This window comes from Indicator indicator, chromosome 23 (genome assembly GCF_027791375.1).
Source record: "Indicator indicator isolate 239-I01 chromosome 23, UM_Iind_1.1, whole genome shotgun sequence".
Lineage (NCBI taxonomy): Eukaryota > Metazoa > Chordata > Aves > Piciformes > Indicatoridae > Indicator > Indicator indicator.
In genome coordinates this window covers 14586903-14614826 of record NC_072032.1, presented here as the reverse complement: position 1 = coordinate 14614826, position 27924 = coordinate 14586903, and the positions used below count along the sequence as shown (strand labels likewise).

The 27924-nt window shown below is 42.7% G+C and overlaps 1 protein-coding gene across 1 annotated transcript; it reads right to left on the bottom strand.

Annotated features, from left to right (window-relative positions):
- Positions 1-43: 43 nt before the first annotated feature.
- On the bottom strand, positions 44-26717 carry SEL1L3 (SEL1L family member 3). Its single transcript, XM_054391559.1, has 23 exons — positions 26432-26717; positions 24761-24887; positions 21691-21812; positions 20753-20868; positions 20404-20459; positions 18829-18961; positions 18194-18326; positions 16853-16999; positions 16234-16445; positions 13924-14103; positions 12588-12707; positions 10958-11098; positions 9791-9853; positions 9032-9208; positions 7980-8107; positions 6590-6673; positions 6183-6273; positions 5985-6069; positions 5143-5252; positions 3200-3327; positions 1330-1432; positions 1160-1232; positions 44-210 (listed from the first exon to the last, which is right to left on the bottom strand). The coding sequence occupies exons 1-23, from the start codon at positions 26700-26702 to the stop codon at positions 44-46; spliced, it is 2967 nt and encodes a 988-aa protein (XP_054247534.1). The 5' UTR covers positions 26703-26717.
- Positions 26718-27924: the final 1207 nt, after the last annotated feature.

Here is a 27924-nt window from a genome sequence, read left to right as displayed (position 1 = left end):
TCCCACCTTCCCAATGGGACATCAGCGTTTAGGAAACTACACTTCAGCTCATAACAAGAGGATTCTGAGGGTTTGACTCCTGCTGTGCTGGATCATTTGAGAAAGTAGATTCATCTTGCTGTGATAGTCTGGTAGCATCATCATTGCTATTCCCTGAGGAAGAAGGTTCATGTGACAATGGTTCTGATCTTGTTCCAGGAGAATTCTGGGCTGGGGAGAAAAACACCAAAAGAAAAAAAATTAGAAAAGAGCAGCCACTGTGTCTGGGAAGTCTATTTATCAATACTGAAATTCTATGTGGATATAAAAATCAGATCTAAAATAACACTCCAAGGTTAAGAAATAATCTTCTTTTGATTTTTTGGAACTATGTATTTGGTACACATGTAGTGAGAGTCCCAAATTACACAGGTCATAGGTAGTAAACAAAAACCCCCAGGGTTCAGAATGATTTCCATTCTGAAATCACAATATGCACAACTGAATGTCTTAAACTGTCTAGGAATTATAAATTCAAATCACCTTTCTCATAAGTAATGGTTTTGGGATTTTTCTGTAGGTTAGCAAGAATGAAAGTAATTTTTTCCCTTATTTTATGATGAAAATATGGCAGAAAGCAGGATTTTTTTTTTTTTCTTCCAGTATTCAGCCTGGAACCGAGAAAGCTCTGGGGGAGACCTTATTGCAGCCTTTCAGCACTTAAAGGTAAGATGGGAACAGACTGTTATGACAGGACAAGAAGTGATAGTCTGAAACTAAAAGAGGGAGATTCAGACTTAGGTTTTTTTTTTTTTTTCCTTTTCTCTTTTTACACTGAGGGTGGTGAGACCCTGACCCAGGTTGCTCAGAGAGGTGGTAGATGCCCCATTCCTGGAAACAATCCAGGTCAGGCTGGACAAGGCTCAGAGCAACCTGATCTGGTGGGAAATCATCTCTTATTTCCATCCATTTCCTGCAGGTAATGTTTGGGTTTGGTTTGTTTTTTTTTTTTTTTAAAGTGTCCTTTAGCAAGGGAAATTCTCCAGAAATCAGCAGTTTTAAACCTGTCTCACTTTATCCACAATCAAAAACTGATTTGTGTCAAAGAAGTTGCTGTTCAGAGGTACCTCTGCCCAATCTAGAATTCTTCCTTTGTTTTTTTCCTGTGACAGACACTTACCAGGCAAAGACTGAAAATACTGCATTGTAAATGCAACCAGAATGGATAAGAGAAAGGTTCCCAGGAAGTAGATCTGTGACAGTAAATTAAAAAAAACCACAATCAGAGCAGTGCAAAGCCAAGGTAGCGCTCCAAAGGAACTGTGCATGCACCAAAGGAGCAACACCTACCAGAGTGGATTGTAAAACGTTGCTCCAGAAAACTCTCACATAAAAATAAAGCAATGCTAATGAGCAGGGACTGATTGATTCCTGGTTGCTGTTATTCCAGCACCTACAAGAAGAAGATTAAAACAACCAATTAGTTCTCCTCTACAATTTTGTGGCATCTGTCATCTCAGAATCTCAAGTGGGTTTGCAGCAAACCTGAGTGCCCCAGGAAAACAAGCAGATACCATCATCATTATCTCCCAGATAGTGAAGTAAAACTCCACAGCAATAACAGATTAACCTTGTTAAGCACAGAACATTTTACCTTAAAAGTGTAGGGTTTATTTCCTTCTAACAGGTCTCAGCATCCAGGTTACCCTTGCCAAGCAGTCACAGTACAAGGTCATACCCAAGACTGTTCTAACTACAAGAGTCAACAGCAGTAGGACTTAAAATTAGATGTACCAAATTTAGCTGCCTGTGCAGGATGCTGGTGCATGAATCCCTTTTGGAGACAGTGGAGACTACATGATGCAGTCAGAGCCTGAAGAGTGATTTACCTGACTGGCTACAAGGCTTCACTTGTGAGGTGAGCTGAGTGGCTTCCTTGGTCCCATCAGTTAGGACTCGACCTGCTAGGGGAGTTTAGAGAGAGCTAAACCCACAGACATCTATTTTAATCTGCCATTGATTCTTTTCTGGCATCTATTTTAATCTGCAACTGATTCTCTTCTGCCAAGCTGAGGAGGAAGGGGTGAGTAGAGGTGGTGTGTATATAAAAATGTATCATTTTAATAGAAAATAATTACATATAGATAGAAAAGTATCACTTTATAGTTGAATTTTAAATCTATCTATCCATATTTTTTTTTACAGGTGTGTCCTTCTGTACAGAAGTGTATGATGATGGGAAACCCCTGCAGCTCTGGAGTTCCTCTCACTGTGAAGCAGATGTGAAAGCAGAATTCAGGCTCAAATTTACAATCCCAGCTAAACCAGCTGGTCCAGAAGCCCCTTTTTTTTTTAATCTGCCTGGTGATTTCCTGTGGAGTGAAGGTAATTTAAGGTACAAGTTCAGACTATCTGCAGTGAAGAACAATTTAAGTGGACAGTTGGTCAATCAACAAACAAAGTTTTAATGTTGGTATCGTTTCCACTTTTTTTGGGGGGGTCACACAATGTTCTGTGGCATATCAAAAGATTAACCCAGTCATTCTTGGGTCAGTCTCATGCATTAACCATTAGATCTTCCTTTAGGTATTTGAAAGGCAATTCCACAAAGCCACTGAATATTGTGTGAGTTTCCCACACCCATTGTGCTTTCCAACATATGGACTCAGGTAAAGGAAACCTAAGTTTTGTATTGCAACCAGAGGCCTCTAGGTGGTTTGTGCATGAACAGTGCTGGCAGAGGCAGCTCAGACAGCAGACCTCTCATCTTTTCAAATATCTCAATTCTGTGCCGCAAAAATCTATGCCAGGCTGGACTGTCTTGGCAGAACAAATAGGAAGGACTGCTATTATCCCAGTGACAAACTTAAGTTCTGTATTAAATTAGGCTGTATTTTACCATTAGAAGATTGGTTTGCACTGAGTACAAATTGTCAACGCCTAATTTAGGGACTTGCATACATCAAATTGGAACAGACCTCCTGGGCCATTAAAACCACTCCCTGCTACATCAGGTGACCACATACAATCAGGTCTCTTTGGCAGGCATAAACTGAAATATGTTTAGGTGATTTAAGCTTTTCAAGCATGTTGACCTTACCCTGCCTTAAATTTTGCAAGTGAACAAAGTTAATAATTAGAGTTGCTGTTCTCAGATGGTACTCATGTGAGGCAAAAAAAAAAACCAACAGAAGATGCTGATCAGGAGGAAAAGACTCACCTGTAATAAAGCTCCTGAAGAAGGGATGTATTACTAGAATGCAATGCCTGATCAATATCCAAGTGGTCCAGAATGTAGGAAGGTATAGAGTTGCCCTCTTCTATGACAAGTGCCAAATTAAAGAAACCCTAGCAAGAGAAAAAGCATTTTCAGAGATATAGTTAAGGTCTACTGTAAGCAGCAGGTAGCTAAACAATTGTTAGCTGTCTTCTAGAAACTGATGATGTGATCTTCACTGAATAATTGAGAGCTTTCTCTCCTAACCATATGTGCCCAGGTGAGTACTGACTACTTTCTCCTCAAGATCTGTGAAAAATTTAAGGCAATTCCCTAAAACCAGTACAATGATGCAAACAAATCAGCATTGCTTGGTTGTGACACTGTGCTTGTAGAAACCAGCTGCAAAAAGATCTGAGCTTTCTCCTTTTCAGTTGCTCTTAAAACACAACCACCACCACCACATCAAACTGGCATCTTTTCCCTAACAGGGAAATGCAGGCTGAAAGCAGTAATGGACTCCTGTTCTCTGTTTAATTCCCTTCCACCTAACTCTACAGATCAAAAGTGCTCTGAATAGTGAAACAGAGCAGAAATTTCCCCCAGACAATTTAACTCCTTAATTTTAGCTATGCCTACTTGGATGAGTCTTAAGCATTCCTATATCTCTCCAGAGCCATGAAGCATATTACAAGATTCCACATCAGTTTGGCTTTCACACTTTAAAGGAACTGTCTGTGTGCATCTCCTCTTTGCTTTGCTACTTTCAAACTAATGTTTTGTCCCAATAGCCTCAAAGTAGAACCCAGCTGTGCTACCTCTAATAAATTTACCTACAATATAGTGTCTGGGGATGTTGCCATAGGGACAGGGAGAACAGAGTACTGCACCTGGAACACTTCAAGAGGGTCTGAGGACGGGGTACAAGCTAGAACACAGGAAGTTCCACCTCAATACAAGGAGACACTTCCTTGCAGTGAGGGTGACAGAGCACTGGAACAGGCTGCCCAGAGAGGTTGTGGAGTCTCCTTCTCTGAAGACTTTCAAAACCCACCTGGACGTGTTCCTGTGCTGCCTGTCCTAGGTGACCCTGCCTTGGCAGGGGGATTGGACTCAGTGATCTCTGGAGATCTCTTCCAACCCCTAACATTCTGTGAAACTCACTGTTGAAACACTGCACCTCTTGGGTAAAGTGATATGGAAGCTTTTGTTGGTAGAGTGAATAAAATTCACCCTAGGAGTCTCCCACTACACCAAGGGAAATAGGCCAGTCTTCTTGTTTATATCACAGAATGGTCTGGGTTGGAAGGGACTTCCAAAGCTCTTCCAGTCCTACCCCTTCTGCACTCAGCAGGGACATCCTCAACCAGATCAGGCTCTCCAGAGCCCTGTCCAACTCCACTTTGAATATCTCCAGGTACGGGACCCCAACCACTACCCTGGACAACCTGTTCCAGTGTTCCACCACCCTCATAATAAAGAATTTGTTCCTAATATCCGAACTACATCTGCTCTTGTCTAGTTTGAAGCCATGGCCCCTTGTCCTATCACTAACAATCCCTCTGCCTCCTTCTTGTAGCTCTCCTTCTGGTACTCCTAAAATAGCAGAGAATAGGACTGGAATACCACCCAGCAGTCTATCAGACTCTTCCCCTTGCAGCAGCAAAAATAGCAAGGTCACAACAGAATCAGCTGTGCCAAGGTAAGGCAGCACTGAGTTATTCTGTTCCCCTTCAGCTTTCCAAACAGCCTGGACAGTCCCTCAGTGCCAGCTGTACCTTCTGGTACCATCAAACAGTAACCAGTCACTTAGGAGAGATTCTGAAAGGATTGTAACTTATTCTAGCAGTGCAGAGGTAGACAAGCAGAACAATCAGCCTCAGAGAAATCCTCAGATTGCTCTGAGCTCTGATGTTTTAGTAAACACACAACAACTGCAGCCCCACCTGAGAGTCTCCCTCCAGCGCAGCTTGTGCGTACATCCGCATGGAGAGCTCCAGGTCTTTGGACTGGTTCTGGTAACCATAGTAATAGAAGTCACCCATCTTCAAATAAGCTGTGGAAGAAACCAGTGACAGACAATCCTTTAGTCAACCCAAAGTAAGCTGTGCCAATGCTGATAAACTCTGTACCCTAACAAAAAAGCTGGTAATAAATTAGATAAGGAATCCTTTAGTAGTTTCTCATGACTCAAATGATGACAGGAAAGTGTGTTTGCTTTTGGATTTTCTCTTTGATAAACTAAACAGCATGAGCTCCTAAAGTCTACTGCTATTTTTTTTTCTTCTTAAAACCTTGAGTCAATGCCTCAGGCCTCTACATATCTAATCCCCTTCTAAGGGCTTAGCTTTTTTTAATTTTACTTCATTCATTTTATACCATACACAGGAAATTTTCTGAAAAGCTCAGAAAAGCCAGAGCAGGATCATAGAATCTAGGGCAGGTTGCACAGGAACACATCCAGATGGGTCTTGACAGTCTCCAGCGAAGGAGACTCCACAACCTTTCTGTGACCCTCACAGTGGAGAAGTTCCTCCTCATGTTGAGGTGGAACATCCTGTGCTGTAGTTTATAACCATTGCCCCTTGTCCTATCCTAGGGTGCAACTGAGCAGAGCCTGTCCCCTCCCTCTTGACCTCTCAGCCCTCAGATATTTATAAGGATTTATTAAATCCCCTCTCAGTCTTCTCTTCTCCAGATACTCACATAGAAGGTGTAGCAAAGGTAGTTTTGGAAGTTTTAATAAAAAAGATAAAAGTAAAATTCAGGAAGAGCTGCTTACACATACCAAATGATGGTGCATTGACTTGAGAAACAGAGAAATTGTAGTATCTCCAGACACAATCAGTTGCTAGGTATTTCCTTGCTAGGTCCTGGGGGGAAAAAACCATAATGGACCCATTTATACCACAGATAAGAGACTAGGAACACATTATTATTAACAAATGTTCCTCTTAGGCTAATGAGCTGTGAATGATTTACTTACTGGTCTTTCTTCACAGATGTGTGCTAAATTTGACTGCGACACTTCAATCCCGGCCTCAGCTGCTAAAACGTAATGCAGCAGAGCTTCATGCCTAACGTTAGAGAAAAGAAAAAGGTGAAAAACCTACGGAAAATAACATGCATTTTAGTTAAGAGCTAAAAAAAAAAAAACCCAAAACACCACTAAATAAATTGATCAAAATCCCCCAAGAGTTTTGGTGGAAGGCTTACGAGGGGCTGGCCAAGCCGCGCAATGGCGCCACCTCGTGGCAACGCTCGGTATGACATGCCATGCTGCTCGGTTGTTGTTCAGGGTTTTTTTTGTGGTCATGGCCCGATATGAATTATTTTATCATGCTATAGGGTAGGTGAAGAAGAGAAGAATAGAAAAGGACCCTAAAGACATACCAGGAAAGTTCCAGATAAGCATTGAGAGCTTTTCTGATGACATGACCTAAGTAGCCATTTCTCTCTGCAATGTGTTTCGCCCAGCTGTAGGAAAAGAACAAACAAATATTGAACAGCTGTGCTCCAGTAATGTTATCCCGACTCACCCTGACTTCTCAGGACACAAAAGAATACGGGAACACCTTCCAATTCCTTCCATAAGACCAACTATAGCATTTCACAGTAATTGGTGCATCAGTCTTGTAACTGTTGACTGAATGAGAACATTTTGTCCATTCATCTCCATGAACACATCAGAGACACTCCATGTTTGTTCTTTTTATTCTTGGCATATTACTTACTTTTTTTTTTGAAAAAAACAAACATGTTAGTAAGTGCTGTAACTAATTATGTGCCCATTTCTTGATGCAAAATACCAGTTCTACCCCCATCAGGAGCCTGATATAGCTTGAAAAAAATCAAACAGGCATTGAGTTCGTCAGATACAGCCACTTGAAGTTTTCAATATAATCTCTCTGAGTTCTTTTGGAAAGAAAAAAGTACTAAAAGTATTCAGCATCTCTCAAACTCTACTGGACATTTAAACAGCAGACATATTCATGTGGATTAAAACTGTAGAAGAACCTTCTGCTGAGCAGGTAAGCACCATGAAGTGCAAGATACTGAGACTATGGACTTAAAAATCATAGAATGACAGAATTGTCACGGTTGGAAGGGACCTCATGGATGACCTAGTTCCAACCCCCCTGCCATGGGCAGGAACACCTCACACTAGATCAGGTTGCCCCCAGCCACATCCAACCTGGCCTTAAAAACCTCCGGGGATGAGGCTTCCACCACCTCCCTGAGCAACCTGTTCCAGTGCCTCACCACCCTCATGGGAAAGAACTTCTTCCTAACATCCAATCTAAATCTCCCCATTTCTAGTTTTTGCTCCATTTCTAGTTTTACTCCATTTGCTATCACTCCCTGACACCCTAAAAAAGTCTCTCCCCAGCTTTCTTGGAGCCCCCTTCAGATCCTGGAAGGCCACAAGAAGGTCTCCTCAGAGCCTTCTCTTCTCCAGACTGAACAACCCCACCTCTCTCAGTCTGTTTCCACAGCACAGCAGCTCCAGCCCTCTGCTCATCCTTGTGGCCCTTCTCTGGACACCTTCCAGCACCTCCAGCTCTTTCCTGTAACAGAGGCTCCAGAACCGGACACAGTGCTCCAGGTGGGATCTCACCAGAGTGGAGCAGAGGGGGAGAATCACCTCCCTTGCCCTGCTGGCTATGCTTCTCTTGCTGCAGCCCAGGCTCTGCTTGGCTCTCTGGGCTGCAAGTGCACACCAATAATAAAACTAATCCCACCAGATATACATTTTCCTTCAAGAAATGGTTTCATTGCTTACATTACAGCTTTTTCTGGATCCCTGGGGAAGTCTTCCATGTTCCCTGTGATGTAGTACTGAGAGCACCGTAAAGTCCCTTCTATGTGCCCTCCCTGGGCAGCTTTGTAGAAATAGCGTGCAGCAACTGTCTGTGAAGACACAAAGCACAATTAACAGCTCTGCATTATTAATGTTTATTGAGTTTTGTCTCCTGGGATTGGTTTCATTAAATGAATTAGAAGAGGCAATTGGCTAATGAGGGCAAGCCAGCTTAACTACTTTTAATGTGCCTAGGTGAAACGAATTCCTTTCTTAGGACTTTTTAATGCTTCAGGCTGGAAAAAGGCTTTTAAAAGTATGAATTCTGGTAATACACGGACTGTGAAAGAGAAAAGTGTCTTAATGTGTAACCTCTAGTAGCATACAAGCCTTGTGTGCATTGACAACAGTTAAATTAGTTATTCACTAGCAGGGAGATTAATACAGGGTCCCGGAGAAGCGACACAGAACTGGACCTCTGCACTGGCAATGCCTAGGCTGGGGAGCAGCACCAATGCTCAGGGTGTCCAGCAGTGCACAACCACAGAGCTCAAGCCTCTGAAACTGTTTTACACAGACTGAGTGGGCAGGGCCAGAGGCACAAGGGCTGTGTTACTCTCCATGTTTTACCCTCAGGAACAGCAATCTGTAAGCTAAAGCAGCACACAGCCTGAAATCTTGTTTTCAAGACATTTTTAACCATCAGAATACCCATCACAGCCAGAACAAAGTAATTCTCCTTGTCTGTGGCTTTGGTGAATTAAGAACCTGGGCACTTTTAGGTGTCCTCTTACAATCAGTTCACTCTGAAATGCGCATTTTTGTCCCCAGGGAAGGATAATGTGTTTGCCAAATGCACATGTTGGCAAGCACTGCTGCTCTTGGCAGCAGGAATGCTCACTGCCTGGAGCACATCCAGGTTTCAGAAGGTATCAAAATCTGACTCAGGGTGAACACAGCAGTCTCAGAAATGAAGCAAACACTTCTAAACTGGGCCCTAGTGTAAGAAAGAGTACTACTAAGTATTTACTCACTTGATTTCTACCAGGCACTCCGGGGTAGATCCCATCCAAATAAAGGACACCAAGGTTGTATGAAGCATCTGGATTTCCCAATTCCTCAGCAATTAACCAGTGCTCAGCTGCTTTTCTGTAGTCTCTTTTGAAATTGTGGTAGTACCACCCCAATCCATTCACTGCCTGGGGCAAGCCCTTAGGGGAAGGAGAAGAGCAGTTTCAGGTCACACATTTGATTCTGCTTTGGGTCACTTCACAATTCCAGCTTGCTGCTCAGCTCTGGGTACTGTCATGACTTTGTCTGGATTCTGAATGCTTGGTACAAGGCTCCAGACAAAACTATACTGATCTGAGACTCAGGGATATGAAGCTTTGCTCTCTTGATTTTTAAGTTTTTTTCTCCACACTATACTATGTGGCCTCATATTGAGAGTGAGGAATAAGACTCCAGGGTCATCTTGTTCTACAGAGTCTCAGCTGTGTCTGTATTCAGATTTATACTTGTTGCCCAGAACAAACTGTGACTGGTTTTCACTTGAACAGTTTTTATTCTGGTGGCAATGAGTCACCATCTCCTTGTATGAACTGGTGGATCATATGGTGGCTATAAGTATGCCAGCAGTTCAAATGACTCTGTACCAATAAACACCAACATGCTTTTTACTCCTATTTTACATTGTCTGCTTAATAGCAACCATGCCAGAACAGTGACATAAGGTAAAAACCACCTAAAAACCCCTCAGTGACTTTTACAGCCAAATATTCATTACATTTTACCTTGGCTGCTGCTTTCTTCATCAATTCCAAAGCAAGTTTTGTATTCTTTTTCACACCTTGGCCCTAGGAAATGGATAAGTGAAACCATCATTGTTTATAAGTACAGAACACAGCCTGATGAAAATCCACAGAGATACATTCAAAATGCATTTTAGCATTGATAATATTATTGTGGTAGTGAGCTTTAAACAGCTACAACAACGACAACAACAAGAAGCAGCAGCTTTGTGTTCATCCTTCATTCACAGCTTTGTAAAATCTCCATGAGTCAGTCTTAAATAAAACTATTTCAACAGTCAGGCCAACTGATTTGTATGGGTAAATAATATCACAGATCTTTGATTTTTGGCAACTAAGGAAGAATGAGTGCATGGATTGTTCAGCTTTGCTGAAAAAAAAGAGTCTCTCAGATGTCAGAGGAAACCCACAGATGTCATGCTGAGGATGTCCACATCATTCCAGACTATAGCTGCACAAAATTAACTTCAGCAAACATCTTGTAGGGAACAGCCCTCCACTGCTCACATGGGATGAGAAGAAGACCTAATATCTCTAACTAATCTCTCCGAGATCTCCAAGCTTTAGTACCAATGAATGCTTTAGGGGTTGCAGCACTTAGCTGATACTTATGTGACTCAACTGGGGTTATGCCTGAGTTTATTACTCTGCTGCATACTCCTTCTAGCAGGGGAAAAAGTAACTGCATGCAGACACTATTTAATTCCTACTCAAAATAAATAATTAAAACCAAAAACCATCCCAGAAATCTAAAGAAGGGCATTCTAAGGAGGAAGGATCAGACTTTCACCTCTGTGTCTACACCAAGGCCTATACCTACTAGCTGTGGTTTTGAGGTGACAGATTTTTGACGTGAAAAAACTATTAGGAAAAATTAGGTTACACAGTTTAGGTGGTATTTTGATCCTGAATCTGGATAGGAACAAAGTGCCTGAAGTGCTTTTAATTTTAACTTGCTCTTTTTAAAAGTTTTGTGCACATCTGGTTAAAAAAAAAAAAAAAAAAAAAAGATCACCGTTAACAACACAGCTCTTGATTTTCAAAGTAAAACTAAAAGCAACTCTTGCAGTGTGTCACTGCAGGTAACTTACAAAACATCCTTGCCATAGGAATAATTTCTTTCAAGTGAAAATGTGAAACATGACTTACCTTAAATAACACAATGGCATAATCATATATCAACACTGGATCTTCTGTTTCTATTGCTCCCTTTGCATACCATTCTATTGCAGCCTCAGGATTTTTTGCCACTCCTTGCTGGCCCCAAAAGAGCATCTGAGCCAATCGTTGCTGAAAGAAAACAATACCAGCATGCTAGTACTGAAACTTTTGCAGGATTTAAAGGGATTTTGGAAATGTCAAGAAACTAATTAAACATCCGCAAGAGTTTGAAAACAATTGGAGAGCTGGGCCCAAGCCAACCTCATGAAGTTCAACAAGACCAAGGGCAAGGTCCTGCATCTGGGTTGGGGCAATCCCAAGCACCGATATAGGCTGGGCAGGGACTGGCCTGAGAGCAGCCCTGAAGAGAAGACTTGGGGGTGCTGGAGGAGGAGAAGCTCAACATGAGCCAGCAGTGAGCACCTGCAGCCCAGAGAGCCAAGCTGAGTCTGGCAGCAGCAAGAGAAGCATAGCCAGCAGGGCAAGGGAGGTGATTCTCCCCCTCTGCTCCACTCTGGTGAGATCCCACCTGGAGCACTGTGTCCGGTTCTGGAGCCTCTGTTACAGGAAAGAGCTGGAGGTGCTGGAAGGTGTCCAGAGAAGGGCCACAAGGATGAGCAGAGGGCTGGAGCTGCTCTGCTCTGGAGACAGACTGAGAGAGTTGGGGTTGTTCAGTCTGGAGAGGAGAAGGCTCTGAGGAGACCTTCTTGTGGCCTTCCAGTATCTGAAGGGGGCTACAAGAAAGCTGGGGAGGGACTTTTTAGGATGTCAGGGAGTGACAGGACTGGGGGGGGATAGAACAAAACTAGAAATGGGGAGATTCAGATTCGATATTAGGAAGAAATTCTTCCCCATGAGGGTGGTGAGACACTGGAACAGGTTGCCCAGGGAGGTGCTGGAAGCCTCATCCCTGGAATTTTTTAAGACCAGGCTGGATGTGGCTCTGAGCAACCTGATCTAGTATGAGTTGTCCCTGTCCATGGCAGGGGGGGTTGGAACTGGATGATCCTTGAGGTCCCTTCCAACCCTAACAATTCTATGATTCTGTGGTTATCAGGAATATTCGGAAGGCTTCCCAGTGGTGAATCTGCTGCCATTAAACCTAAGCAGGGTTATTTTTAACAGCTGACCACACATGTCTGGCTTGCTTTAAGTGCAGGGGAAAGTGATAAACGCAGATCTGATGCATGCAAATGGCTAAGTGTCACAACATATTGCTGCTGGGCTCAGATCAGCAGCAGTAAACTGCACCATGGTCAAATATAAACCCAGGGAAAATGATCAGAGAAGGAGGTTGCTAAGTCTTGACAGCTCTTCCCCTTTGCCTAGCATCACTGTTAGAGCTTTTTGCATGGGCACTGGATATTACCAGCCAGAAACAGGAGACCTAGGTCAACGTCATAAAAAAGAAGCAATTCTGGGCAGAAAACATCTGTCCATTTCACTCTCTTTCACCACTTTCCTTCACAGTCTGTAGATATAGATACCTGATGTGTGTATAAAACCAAGCAAGGGGAAATGTATTCATTTCTACCTGTGTATAAAACCAAGAAAGGGAAATGTATTCATTTCTGCCTGTGCATAAAGCCAAGAGAAGGGGAAATGTATTCATCTCTACCTGTGCAGCTGCATTTCCTCTTGTTGCTTCCTGTTTTAACCACATAAAGACGTCGCCGTTTTCTTTTGTCTGAGCTTTTAGCAGTTCATCATCCATCAGCCTTATGGTTTCAACAAATGCCTGAAGAGCAGGTGAACAGAACAACAACAAAATTATTACACAATTAATTAATTTATCTGCCACCAATTTTCTGCCATCATTTTCTGTTTATCTCTAAAAATGTGTCATCAGTTCTGGGGTTTTAAAACTGTCACCACTCCTTTGCTGGGCAGTGCATTAAGAACCATCCTTACATCCAGTGTAAAAAAACATTCAGTGCTTCATTACAGTGCAAAATTTCTGGAAAGACACCCCAAGATGTGAACTGGCAAAGCCCTGCCAACCTTTTTAGTTTTCAATACATTTAATAATGGCAAAGAAGTGCTTTAAAGGCTTCTTGGTATCTATAAAAATCTCTCTTAAAAGATGAAAAAAAAAAATGGGTTGGTGGAAAGCTTGGGGAAGAGCTGCCCTACAACACTTACCTAGGTGGCTGCCTCCTCATTTTAATCAAAATCTCTCTATCTATTTTACTACCATCATTCTTTCTGATAAGCCAGGATCCTAGCACTGGCCTAGCTTGAGTGTTCTTTATAGATAAAGTTGTGTTACCTCCTGCTTAGCAGCTCACTCCAAAATTTTATTGGATCTATCTCATCATAGATATTTAACAGCCAAATCTTTAATACTGGATTATAGAAAATGTGTAAGTATGGACAACTAAACTTTTGCATGAACTTCATGATGTTTGGCTACTGAAAGAGTAGATCAGCTGCTCAAACACATCCAACTGGACCGATAATTAAAAATCTGAGTGAGGAACTGAAGCCCAAGAAAAAGACTTAGATTTTGAACAGAGATATTCAAAGTGAGGCTCAACAGAGCTCTGGGCAGCCTGACCTAGTTGAGGATGTCCCTGCTGACTGCAGAGGGGGTTGGACTGGATGAGCTTTGGAGGTCCCTTCCAACCCAGACCATTCTATGATTCTATGACTTTACTGCAAGAGGACAATTCTGAGCATCTGAGCCTAACTTTGATTTGGGTTCCCTCTTGCTAAGAAGTGGAGTAATGACACCTAGACATAATATGGGGGATTTGGAAACAATCATGGGACCACAGAAAGGTTCAGGTGGGAAAAGACCTTTAGAGATAAGTTAGTCCAACACCCCTGCAGGGGTAATCAATCAGGTGATCTAATATTTGTAAATAAAGACAAAAACATTCTGGCCACACAATTAATATTAATACAGGAAAAGTCACTTGCAGAGAAAACAGATACACTGCTAATTCTTGTACCTGCTCCCCTTTTATGGTGTGTTGATCCAAGGAGGTCTTCAGTGCAATATTACTGTAATAAGCATAGGACAGCTCCAAATCAAGAGGATAGTTGTTAATGCCTTGGTAATGCTTATAGCCAAGGTTCATCACAGCAAGTCTCTCATTTCCCTGAGCACCAACTAAACTGTACAGCAGCCCCTGGCAAAAGAAAAAAACAAAAATCAACAGACATAAACAAGAACGAATTCACTGCACATCTCACAAGTGTAGTGATGATGTACAGGGATCACAGTGGTCACTGGTAGCTGATAAATCAGCTGTACCTTGTGACCACAGCTACAGAATCATGTACAGCCCTAAAGGAGTCAAAATGTCTTCCATGTGTACAGAAAGACTTGAAAGAAAAACCTGACTCTCAAAACACTTTTCAAGTCTTGCACTTATTCTGCCACCACTAAGTGTGCAGCCCTTTGTTAAATGCCATTTTTCTGCAGTGTTAGTTGTACTCTGACACCTTTTATATACTCAGCAGTGACTCAGTGTGCTAGTTTGGGGCCAGACACAGATCCTCTCTTGCCCCGAAAGGGACAAAAGAATGAGACTCACACAAACGGATTGGAGAGTGATGGAAAGTTTAAATGGAAAAAAAAAAAAAAAAAGCAATTGGTGAAGCTACAGAGAACTACAAACCACAAAGCATAGTGACAAAGAGTATCCCAAAGCGTACAGAACCCCTCACAGTATTCCCAAAGCTTCCCAATCCTTCCCTTCTTCCCACCTGAGGGTAAACCCAAACCCCCCAGGGCTCTTTCTTCCCCCTCCCGCTGCTAGGCAAGTCTCAGGCTGGCCAGGTCTGAGACTGCCCCCCCCTCCATTCTCCTCCTGGCATTAGGCCTAGACAGGCCTAAGAGGCCCTGAGGATACTCCCCCGGCATTACCCGATAAGAGAGGACATCTCCCGTGGGAGCAGAGAGGGAAGAAAGAGCAAGAGAATGACTTTGCAGATGGCCTTATAGGGCGCAGGATTTATGGGTAGAAATACGTCGTTTCCTGTGTCCACCCCTGTGGGTGGGCACCCGGGACACCAGAGGTGTATCTCATGCGGCAGTGGCAGGGGGCACCCAGCCTAAACTGCCACACTCAGCTTAGTCTCACTGATGTCAGCTGGAGCTTTCACACTGAGTTCAGCTGGAAACATATAGAAGTTAACGAGCTGCTCTAGAAAAATCTTACCCTGAGGATCTGACAGGGCTAGAAGGATGGGACTTGTGGCTGACAAGGTTTCAGCACAAAGCTCCCCTGAGTGAGTTACTCACTGGTGCTAGAAACAGTCAAGGTACCACACATTTGCCAAAAGCATTTGCAGCACTACTATTATTTTTCACCTGCAGAGTAGTAAAACAGTGGTGTCCCATGTGTGCTGGAGATTAAATTATTTCCTACACTATTTGAAGGAGATCCAATAAAGAAACTACTCACTCTCCATAATTAGCACTAGATACACATCATAATTAGGGTATAAAGAAGTCTCTTGTCTAAGGTTTCCCCTGCTTGAGAACCTGGAGTGAGCTTGGTCCCAGGTTGGCCGCTCAGGGGTTCTTCTGATTTAGGATCCTGTAACCCCACCAGGCAGAGCTGCTGTGCTCTCTGAGCATTTGATATTACACTGTTATATCACAGTTAAATAGCTGTAGGCAATTTCAGTAAAAACCCCTCTTCCAGTGACACAGAAACACCTGCCCCTTGTCTGAGTTTGCAATGGAGACATTTCAGTTATCTGCAACCTGCCTGAAGTGTCAGGAGTTCAGCTGAAGCATGGGTCAGCTTTCCTCCAGAAGAAAATTGCTCTGCTTGGGTTACCTTTGATCATCTGATCCAAATACACTCAGTGCCACATTTATGCAGACTGTCAAATGGGACTCCTTTCCTCTCTGTACTATGCAACCTTTCCAATTTAGGAGATTTACCTGGTGTGAGACTTTTTTCATACCCATCTACAAATGGCTGTGGGTTGTCACATCATCCTACCTCCTCAGTGCCTGGGAAAAGCAGTATGTTCCACATTGTTTAACAGAATTTTAAGTCTCACTAAAATACCCTTGTTCTGGATGAGCAGATTCCCACCATTCATAAAGACCTTCACTGCCATCAAGCTATTAGGAGTAGCTGTAGTGGTAAATTCCTTCAAGTACAGCCTGGACCTGGAGGCCATTTCAGTGTTTTGTTTTGGTTTTTTAATTCAATTGCTCATAAATTCATCTCATCTCCAAACTGCCTTTAAAGGTGATTAATTTCACAGCCATACTCCAATGTATTAAAGATACCTACTCTTGTATGATCCACAGCCACACCAAGCCCTGTTTCAAAAATGACTGCAAGGAAATAGGAAGCTTTGTGGTATCCACAACAACTGGAATCCACCAAGAGAGGGATGTAGGAGTCCATACTGCTGAGGCCATCAGTGCTGGACAGACCCTTTGCAGCCTTCTCAAATATCCTCTGGCCAACTTCTATAACTGTATCACCTCCACCTTCCAACACTAAAAACAAAGCATAGGATGTACAGTTATTGCAAGAGCTAAAAATCAGCTACTGATTTCCCCTCTCTAATTCAAGGGGACTGAGACAGCTTCTGTTATTTCTCATGCTGAATGGTATTCCCAGTGCAGACAACCACAATTCCTAGAAATACAAGGTACTGCTGAACAGGAAGGGTGAATAAAAACCCCAAAAACTGCCTTAAAAGTAATTAACCACTTCAAATTCAAGGATCTCTCTATTTCCTTCTACAGAACAAACCATCCTTCACTTGCAGCACAACATTTAAGCCACCTGGTGCACCTTTGTTAAGACATGAAGAAGTATGTCTGAAACATGAACTGAAGTCAAAGCTTACATGACATATATTGTGGAGTTGTTAAAGAACAATAAAATAAAAGATGATTACCCTCTGGAGCACTGAAATCCATCTCTTGTAACAGTTTGAACAAGCTGTGGTAGTTTTCCCTGACCTCTTTTCCCCACAGGAAGGCATCACATTTGGATTTTTCTCCATATTTGTGGATCAGCTCCAAATAATAGTTTTCATAGTAACCTAGAGAAAACATACTCAAGATATAAAAACTGACTTGGCTGGTCTCTAAAAACGTCTTTTGCTTAAAGAGATGTTTTTAGGGTAAACTAAAAATTCATGGACAAGATAAGAACTCATACAGCTAAGCACAGGCAACTTACAAATACCTAAGATCTCTTCTACTCTCTGACATACTCTGAAGACAACACAGGAGATTGAATTCTTACTGGAACATGAGCTAGTTTCCAGTGTATGTTTAAGCTGTGTTACTCTTCTTTCACTGAAGTGGTTGCTTTGGTATCAACTTTGCAATTACTGCACATTAGGCAACTGTGGCAGAGTGACTCTGGCAAAAGAAAGGATTTAACATGCAGGTGTGCCTTTGGGGTCGTTTGGGAATGAAATGGAATTGAGCCCTTGTGATCAAGAAGGCAAATGGGCTCCTGGAGTGCATTAAGGAGGAATTTGAGGGAGGTTCTCTGCCCTTCCTCTGCCCCAGTGAGGCCACAGCTGGAGTACTAGGTCCACTTCTAGGCTCCCCAGTTGAAGAGAGATAAGGAACTACTGAAGAGAGTTCAGCAGAGGACTGCAAAAGTGATTAGAGGACTGGAAGCAAGAGGATGGAGCAAGACTCTTTTCAGTGGTGCCCAGTGATAGGACAAGGGGCAACAGGCACAAAATGGAACCCTAGAGGTGCCATCTGAACATGAGAAAAAAATTCCTTGCTGTGAGGGTGCTGGAGCCCAGGAGCAGGCTGCCCAGAGAGGTTGTAGAGTCTCCTTCTGTGGAGAGATTCCAAACCTGCCTGGACATGATCCTGTGCAATCTGATCTAGGCAAACCTGCTTTAGCAGGGGGGGTTGGACTAGATAACCTCTGGAGGTCCCTTCCAACCCCCACCATTCTGTAAAAGCAACTGAACAGCTTCCATGTAAGCTTGAAAAGTGTTTCTTTGTCCTTTTATGCACCTGTCTCACTAGACAATACCAAGAACATGATTTAAGTTTCTATTCCATGGCACAAAAGTTCCTTGCAGGAACAAACCCACACTTTTAGCTATCAGTAACCAGGCTAAACTCTTTGAATTACTTTTCTCTTGTTGTGGCTGAATTCAAGTTTACTTTTAATGATCATGATCCAGCTTCTGGTAAAAGGAAAGAAAACAGCTCTCCAAAGAGGACAGTTTAAAAATCACACCTCAAAGATCAACACTTACAATTTCTTTGCACTTTTTCCCCTTGCCTTACAATGTGTCTGTACTCATACACCAGTTCTTGAATGTCCACACATCTCTTGTAGTAGAGCTCAATTTGTTCCACAGTTTCTTTGTCATGAAGAGGGTTAAAGATCTATCAAAAGCCAAATGATGGATTAATGGCACCTTAGTATCTGTCCTTGATTTGCTTTGCTAGAAAGAACTGTTGTAGGCAAGTAACAAAAGGAAACAGATGTTTTACCACAATCAGCTTAGCTGGCACATCATGTCATGTGCCAGGCAACCTGATGCTGGCCACTACAGGCTATGACTTTAGACAGTCATCATCATCCAGGAAACTATGGATGCACTTCCAAATCTGACCTAGCCTATGTGACTTTTACCACTGATTTCCACAGACCCAAAAATGTACCAGATGTGTTCCACTGTACCATCAAACACTCTAGGAAACTAAAAATCAGTAGAAGTAGTCTCTTTTAGCATGTCAAGGGATAATGAACACTCCTAGATTGCCAGGTACTAACCTGCTTCATCACAAGTTTATCACATGGTAAGAGCTTGAGTTAAAAAAGCCTAAAACACAGCCACAGCTGACTGCTCCTATTTGAACACTTCCAGACACTGCTTTTATTTACCTGTTCTGTTTCCAGCACATTGAGGCGAGAGTATTTCACAGGTCCAAAGAATGCTTCGATGCCATTCACATACCCACTGCCTCCAAGCACAAAGTATCCAGCAGTGTCATCATAGTACAAATCCTCCCTGAAACTGGAGAACAAGAGAAAGAATTAAGCTTGAGAGGTACTATTGAAGAAGAAAAGATATTTCTATCTCAATATTTCTGTGACTGACAGCCTTACAACTTACTGCCAGCATCATCTTCTTTTCTCATCTGTTTGCTCTCAAAATCTGCTCTGTTATTTAGTGTGATAAATTCTGGAGTAAATTTAACAAATCCCTTTCCTACAAGCATATTAAATGAGCAGGGTTTGGGGTTTTTAATTTATTTTTCTGGTGTTTCACGCATCATTACACAACCTCAAAGATTTCAGTTCCAACCCTCCCATGCACTTTTCCTACAATTGGCATATGAAAATTTTAAGCTACCTGTCTCCTAGAGTTACTATCTAAAAATTCCCAATTTCTGGTTTGCTACCCATAGCAGATAAGGAAAAACACTGAAGTCTGCCATGCAAGTTACTGGTATACAATTTCCATAAACAAAGTAAGGGGGTTTAAAAACATCATTTGCACAAGAGTCAATCTTAAATTACAGTGAAAGAGACCAAATAAGGGTCCGATAAAAAACAGTGTTATTCATTGCTTAGAACAAAGGATAGAGCAAAAACATTTCTGTCACAAATTCTGCTCTCTGCCTAAGCAAAGCAAGTAACAATGTCCCCAGTGAAATCCTGCCCCTCTCACAGCAACAGCAAAACTTCCTTTGATTTCAGGCAGGCCAAGGTATCATTTGAAGACTGATCCTAATGCCACTGAGCTTCCAGTGGATTTTAGGGAGAGTTATCAAACTCTAGGACTAGATCAGGTTAACTTAGCTAGCATTAACATAATTATTCACAGGATCACAGGGTGTTAGGGGTTGGAAGGGACCTTCAGATATCAGAGTCCAACCCCTCTGCCAGAGCAGGACCATAGAATACAGCACAGGTCACACAGGAACACATCCAAATGGGTCTTGAAAGTTTCCAGAGAAGGAGACTACACAACCTTTCTGGGGAGCTCTGTGACCCTTACAGTAAAGAAGTTCCTCTTCATGTTGAGGTGGAACCTCCTGTGCTGTAGTTTATATCCATTGCCCCTTGTCCTATCACAGAGTGCAACTGAGCAGAGGCTGTTCCTGTCCCTTCCTTCCTGACCCCCAGCCCTCACATATTGATAAACATTTATTAAATCCCCTCTCAGTCTTCTCCTCTCCAGATTGAACAGCCCCAGAGCTCTCAGCCTTTCCTCACAAGGCAGTGCTCCAGTCCCTTCATCATCCTTGTAGCCCTCCCTTGGACTCTGTCTAGTAGATCCCTGACCCTCTTGAACTAGGGAGCCCAGAACTGGCATTTTGAAAGCACAGAGTGGAAAAAGACCACAGGCATTCTGAAAATCATTTGGAATCTGTTACAAACTTGTGCTCTCCTGCTCCCACTTTCCCTATCTGAACACTTACATTACCCAACAGAGGGGAAAATGCTGCTTACATAAAAGACTGATGATGAAGGACTTTCAAATTCTTCCCAACGGTGCTTGCTTCTATCTAGAAGAACACAAAATACTATTTATAAGAAATTTAACGTTGCAAGGTACACTTATTAAGCTATTTCAACTCATAGTTCAGAAGATTACAGACACAGCTTGCTGACTAAGTTAATTTTCCAAAGCTGGATGATCCGAAGGCCTCTGGACAATTTCAAGGTTTGGATTTTTCATTCGTTTGCTTATGTGAGCATGTACAACTCATAGCTATTCCTCTCAGCCTCAGTTACTGTAGGGTTTGTAGGAGGCATAGGCAAATGAGAGAGATCTGCTCTGATTCAGTAGCACACATACCTGCCCACCCTTGAAAGAGAGATCCAGCCGAAACCACTGCCTCAGAGGAAGGCTGAAGCTAGTTTTCACCGCAAGGTCATCTCCTCTCATGAGGTGCGTCTGAATATGCACACAGCCTGTCAGAGCGACAAAGGAAGGACAAGGAAATAAACACCACAGAAATATCAACAGTAAGAATGGGCTTCCTAATGCATGATTCTGCCTCCTCCATCCTTTCTATCACCAACAGAGATCTTGGGCGCTCCCCAAGCCATACATCAGCTCACAGCATCCCAGGGAAACGTGCTTCATGTTTCACTTACACATCTTGGATGCTAATGCCTGGCTTCCACATGAAACCACAGACTCCAACCCAACTCTCTGAGGGATAAACACACCAAACAGAAGCTGCAACTGGGGAGGTTTAGACTAGATAGTACAAAAAAAAATTTCACAGAAAAAATGGTCCGGCATTGGAATGAGCTGCCCAGGGAGGTGGTTGAGTCATCAACCCTGGATCTGTTTAAAGGTCATTTGGATGTGGTGCTTGGGGCTATGGTCCAGGGGTGAACCTTGTAGAGTAGGGGTCTGGGTTGGACTTGGTGATCCTGAGAGCCTTTTCCAAACTGAATGTTTCTGTGTGGTTCTGTGATTCAAGGATCATCTAGTCCAACCTTAACATAGTATCACAACAGACTGTTCTGGTCTTAAGAGCTCAGACCATGAATGTGGCTTCTGCAGGTTCAGGTAGTGGAAGACAATCATCTTGTACTTGGTCACTGCACTCTCATGTGCTAGCAGGGGAGTGTTGAGTAGATACCATTGTCTGCTGTTCCTCCCTGCTGTTTGCTGCAAGTCATGTCTGCTTTTTGTTACGTGAGATCAGCTGTTATTCCTGAGCATGGATCTATAAAGACTGTATCAGACCCCTTCTGAAGGCCATCAATAATATCCCTTACCTTCCTCATTTAGAAACACAGCAGGAGTACTATACATTTCCTTCAGATCAATAAAATAGAGTATACCACACAGATCCTTCTCACAGTGATGGAGTAAATACAGCCAGATCGAAACAGTGAACCTGCATGAGCAAAAATAAACAAAAAGTCCACTCCTGGTGAGAAATCTCCTTACACAATCTGAACATCATCTATTTTGACTTTGATTTAGAAGACTTTCATTTAGGAGACCTGTTTCACATATGTAATCTTCAGAGTACAGCACAGAACATCCTCTGCATTGAAAACCTTCAGAGCAGCAGTACTTGAAACTCTTGGATCTGTGATCTCCTTTCTTATTGTGCACTTTTGTGGCAAGGATATGAGAAGAGAGTAGGAGAGTATTATCTGAATCACTTCCAGAATGTTGGGTCAGAACTCCTGCCAGATCCCACATCAAGAGGGAACTGAAAACACGACTGAGACAACTTGGAGCCAACATCTTGCATGCAGGCTTCAGCACAAAATCCCCAAATGCACGCTCTTGTCATCTCGATTGTGGAAGCAGTAAAAACCAAGCTGTGTCTTCTGGGCTAAACAGCAGCTGTGAAAATGTGCTGGGGAGAAGTGGTTGAACACAAATCCAGGCTCTGGGTAGTACTGATAGCTATGAATAGCTGTCACAGTGCTATCACAGCTTAAATAAAGGTGGAGCTGGTGCAAACTGTGGAGCAGTGCAAACGAAAACCCCTGAGACTGAACAACACTGTGTGCTTGGAAACTTCTAGACAAAGCTGGCTGTGGCATTCAAAGTAAAATACTACAGTATCTGATTTTATGGAGTTGCTCTGTGCCAGACTAAATCTTCTTCAATGCCCTTAAGAGAAACTTGCCCAGTAATTTCCTTAACCTTTCCATATCAGTTAGGCCAATACTGAATACCTTTGAAAACCACACCTGTGATGTACAAGCCAGCAAAGCATTACGTTTATCATAACCTCTGATAATGAAGTTCTCCTAGGGACTTTTGGAAGGAGGTATTATTTGGAGTTTGTATTCCTATAATCAAGAGGGAAAAAAAAAACTTAGCCAGTCAGCTTGCCTTGCTTCTCTCTCAAGAAGCTGCTGAGCATAGAGTACCTTGAATCTTCTCCCAAACGAAACCAATATATGTCTGAGAGCCTAACATCTGCTCTCCTGCTTAAAAAAACAAAGGCAGGCCACAAGGGTGGAGAAGCTTACCACAACCAAGCCTACACCTAAACAGCTAATAACTCCATATCCTCCAGAGATGGTGCATGGGTGAAGCAGAAGGGTTTATAAATCAGTATCACTGATTGTTACGTCCTACAGGCAAACAGTGGGCTTCCAGAAATAGAGCTTGTGCTTACATATCACTCTTATCATCTCTGACAATATAGCAAATTCATCTCTGGCCATATAGCAAACTTAAATGCCCCAGTCTCCATTTAATCCTTGATTGCCAGTCTGAGCACATAGCCTTCTTCTGGACAAATTTCTTGGGCCAGAGTTTGGGACAGTGCTGACTCATTTCAAGTCCCCCATTGCTGCAGAATGTCCTACCGTGTGAGCAGTCCCTCACAGTCCCAGCCTATCCTTGCTGCAGGCTGTCCACTGGTAGCTACCTTCTCCTTCTTTACAGATCCCTGAATGAAGTGAAATGAATTACTTCAGTTAGATCCACCTGCTCCTGTGGACCTTTTGGTCCAGCAGGGAGCCACTGCTCACACACAGAGAGCTGGAGCAAAACTCTCTTCCTCTTCACAACAGAGCTACCTCAGGCTGTCACACAACCACAACACACAGGCAATGCTTTGTGTTAAACACTGGAGACACCACCCAAAAGCAAGGGAGGGTGAAACTGGGGGGGGCAGGTTAAGAGCTGCAAAATTCATGTGATAAATTCTCAACCAGAGCTTGAGCATCCCAGTACTGGTAGCCCAATGCAAGCATGCCAGTGAGCAATGGGCTGTGCAAACCAGGCTGTTACCCATCCTGAAGAGGCCCAGGAACTAAAAATTGCTCTGTCCATATGACTTTAGAGCTGCAGTTTGAGGGCTGGCAATTTGCATGCAACCTGTGCTATCTGGCAAGTCTTCTTTGGCACTCTCACTGTGGTCACAGGCCAAACACAAACCAGCAGGCCAGCTCCAGCTCCTGTGATCATTTCCTATTTCTGCAATAATGTTGTCAGGATGACAGCATCTGGTGGAACTGAGATATATTTATCTTTCTATATTTTTTTCCTCTAAAATGGCAAAACACAACAGAACAGTTGTGACAGTTTTGGGAAAGGGGACTAAAGAAAGATGATCTTCCTCTGGGAATGAAGAGTGTGCAGGAGCTAAGCACTTTCACTCCTGTCTAATCAGGAGAGTTTGCACAGAGATGGTGAAAGGAAAACACTGTAAGCTCGAGCTGGAAAACTTATCTAGGCAGAGTAATCTATCACTGAGGGCTTGACAGCTGCAAAATAAACTAGAGGGTGAATTTATAGCAAAAAAGCTACTCCACCCTGCTTGCCCTTGCAAGAAACCCTACTCTGCACTTGTCTACAATGTTCAAAATGCAGATCTCTTGGTAATGCAAAAAACCCCAAACAAACAAAAAACCCAAAACTTTGGTCATGACAGCACATAACAGCTAACTTACCCTCCTAAAGATTCCAACCCTGCAGATTTTTAGGGCCAGGCTGGATGTGGCTGTGAGCAACCTGATCTAGTGTGAAGTGTCCCTGCCCACGGCAGGGAGGTTGGAACTGGATGATCCTTGAGGTCCCTTCCAACCCTGACAATTCTATGATTCTAACTGCACCTAACCAGCTCAGTTGCACCTACTGTCAGTATCTCTTACACAGCACTGCACTAACACATACTGTATCTTTCTGAGGTGCAGCTTAATCCTCTTCAAAACTGAAATCAGAGAACAGAAGGAATTGCTAACTAGTTTTCTTTTGCCTCAAATTAAAGGCAGTACTGCTTTAATGTGTAGTGCAGCCCAAGAGTTGAAGTACATCCTATAGCCTCTGATAATCAATCACAACTTGTTTCAATTATTTGCCTATACTTACATGGGATAATCAATCTGATGTTGTCTGACTGTCTCAAGTTCTCTGTTTGCAAACTGTTCAAACTTCTTCACTATTCCAGTTTTGTCCCCACTGGAAGCATATATGAAGTTGAGAAACTGGACATCATCTGCAAGACACAATCTTTCTTAATCTGCCAGGCAACAAATATTGGTAACTAATTCATTAGTTCTCACTCATACAGTCAAACACTTGAATCCCATAACAGATTGAAAATGAACAGAAACCTTCAGTATGTCCTTAAGCATAAGCTCATCACAGTCTGGGACTCAGTAACCCACAGAAAGCTAAGTGGAGTCCATTTGCAGCTGGTGTTAGAAGCAGGGAAAGAACAGACTCATTTAAATCTAAGATACTTAAAGAGCCACTTAGTAAGGAAGAAATCATTGATGTTAGTCACTTAAATTTCATCCTCTCTTTGCTTATGTCTACAGGACATTACTTCACAGCTCTTGGACTTCTCAGCTCTGCAGCTGATACTGTGTGTAGACACCAGTGTGTATAGATACCAGTTCTGTTCTTAACTGAGATGCATAATCCTGTAAGAAATCTGATAAAGCTCCCCTTACTAAGAAACACAAAAAAACTCTTCAAGGTCATGATATACCATCAGCTTTCCTAGAAAAACCCCCAAACCAACAAAAAAACAACCAAACCAAACAAAATGAAACAAAACAAAACAAAAACCCAGGCAATTTGTTACAAACTTGTTCTAAACAAAAAAAAAAAAAAAAAAACTGGAATGTTATTTCTTCCTATTCCTTGTTACACTGTTTTCATTTATAAACCAATTAGGTAATACATAAGATGTTTCACACTGTTGTCAGAGATTACATGCTTTCTCCACCATGCTTCCCTGTTCATCTTCAGAGCACCTGCATGGCAACAGAGTGAAAAAAAAAAAAAAACAACACTAACACCATTATGGGATTTCTCCAGCAGAGAACTCTCTGGAAGCAAAGAACCTCTTTTCATTTTAGGTTGTGCATTGAGTGTATAGTGAGGATAAAAAAGAATTGTCAGCAGCTATAAAGATAGAGACAGACTTGGGAGAAAATCCAGAAAGCAGAGTTGTGAATTTCAGTGATTTATACAGTTGGTAAGACAAGTTTTCATTTAAAAATACTAATTTTTAAACAAAAGTGCTTGTTCCTAATGGGTTTGAGGGGGGGGAAAAAAAGTACTATACATTTTCTTGCACTATAAAGACTTAAAAATAGGTTTCTGAGTGTGTGGCCATCTTAAGCAGAAGTAGACTACCCATGTGAGAATTCTGTATGTGAGAACTGTGGGACTGACTTGGAAATAATATAGGAAGAGGCTGAATAGAAATCTCTCTCTGCAGATGAAGGACTGATGTCCACTGACATCAGTGGATTTTAAATACAGCTGTTTGAATACACTTAGAACACCACGCTGCTAACAAATCTCCAGGCTGGCTGTGATGAAACCAGCCAGCTCCAAGGGACCTGCTGGCTTCAGCCATTTGCAACTCTAACCCCCCAGTTATGGAGCTTACAAGGTTTGCCAAGTGAACCATTCCATGTAACACTTACTCCAGGCATGCACTTTTTAACAGCTTACCAAAGATGTCATTTCTGTCCCATTAGTTTCTTTGGAGAAGGAAAAAAAACATAGTGACATTACACCTACCACTTTCATGAGGGCACTGAGGTATCCTGTTGGCCTGGAGCATCCAGAAATAGTCAGCACCCCACTGAAGACAAACTTTGTGGTCCTTATATGGGCGTTCAAAAGGTGGAACTGCCTCTAAGAAAGTGTAGTTCCTGGCCACCGCATCCTGGTAATCTTCATTCTGCTCAACATCAATGCTGCCAACTGATTTGTGACTAATCCATGCATATAGTATCACACTGTGCACTATTATGGAGTTTCTGATGATGTAATCATCTCTGTAAACCATGATGCTTGGAAATTTCAAATGTACTTGCCGAGTCCTGCTAACGTAAAGGTTCCTCTCGTCCTCCCATCTCCTTCTGTACACTGGTATACCAGTCCTGAACTCTGAGGAAGCCACTGCTTCCAAGGTGATGATACAAGGCTTAGAACATAAATACTGAACTGAAACCTCAGAATTGTTAAGAACTTTCCTTTCTAAAACGTTTAAATGAATAAAGTCCACATAATCCATGTTTTGTTCAAGCTGGGGAGGAACAGCCGTGGTCCGGAACGTCTCCTTCCCAAAGGACGGCACAAAACTCTGGAAGAAAAACCCAAACCCCAAACATTAACCAGAGAATCTAAAGTAAGGGGATTAGTAATGCACTTGTAGTATTATTGCCACTGCACAAGCAGAAGACTTAGATTCATAGAATGGTTCGACTTGGTAGAGACCTTAAAGCTCATCCAGTTCCAACCCCCTGCCATGGGCAGGGACACCTCCCATCAGCCTGGCCTTGAACGCCTCCAGGCAGGAGGCATCCACCACTTCAGTGGGCAACCTGTTCCAGTGTCTCACCACCCTCACTGTAAAGAATGTCTACCTAATCTCCAGTCTGAATCTACCCTCCTCAAGCTTAAATCCATTCCCTCTTATCCTTTAAGCCACCATAAGCCACTCCAAAATACCAGAATCCTCTCAGGCAACAATTAGACATGGATTCCTGGAGAGCTACCATCAAGGTTTTCATGCTAAGAGCCTTCCTACACAAAGTTCTCAAAGCTACACATGCTTCTTCAAACAAAGTGTATTTACAGGGTGTATCCTTTGGCCTTTCCTGCAGGTAGAATCCAGTTTAAGATACTGACTTAGAGGTGATGCTACTGACACAGGCTCCAAGGATCAGGTCTAAAGAGTACACAGTAGAATGCACCAGCATTTACTCATTGTGCTGTTGTTTGCTAGTACTGCCACAGTCTGGTGTTTCCAGATCTTCTTGAAAAGGTTATGTCCTTTTCCGACCTCTCCTGCAGGCACCTGAAGGGCAGCATAACACCCTGAAGGTGTTTAAGGCCAGGCTGGATGAGGCTCTGGCCAGCCTGATCTAGTGTGGAGTGTCCCTGCCCACAGCAGGGGGGTTGGAACTAGATGATCCTTGTGGTCTCCTTCCAACCCTGACTGATTCTATGATCAACACCTAAGGCAGCTCACAATGGTTTCTTGAGAACTAATTCTTGTTTGTGAA

Bases quoted from the DNA above. Each gene is read 5' to 3' on its own strand.
- SEL1L3 (XM_054391559.1), bottom strand. From the start codon at position 26,702: ATGGTTTACAGAGATGATTACATCATCAGAAACTCCATAATAGTGCAC. The intron at 24,888-26,431 runs GTAGGTGTAATG...TGTGTCTTGCAG, and splicing joins TCAGTGCCCTCATGAAAGTG to ATGATGTCCAGTTTCTCAAC. The intron at 1,233-1,329 runs GTAGGTGTTGCT...TTACTGTCACAG, and splicing joins ACGTTTTACAATCCACTCTG to ATCTACTTCCTGGGAACCTT.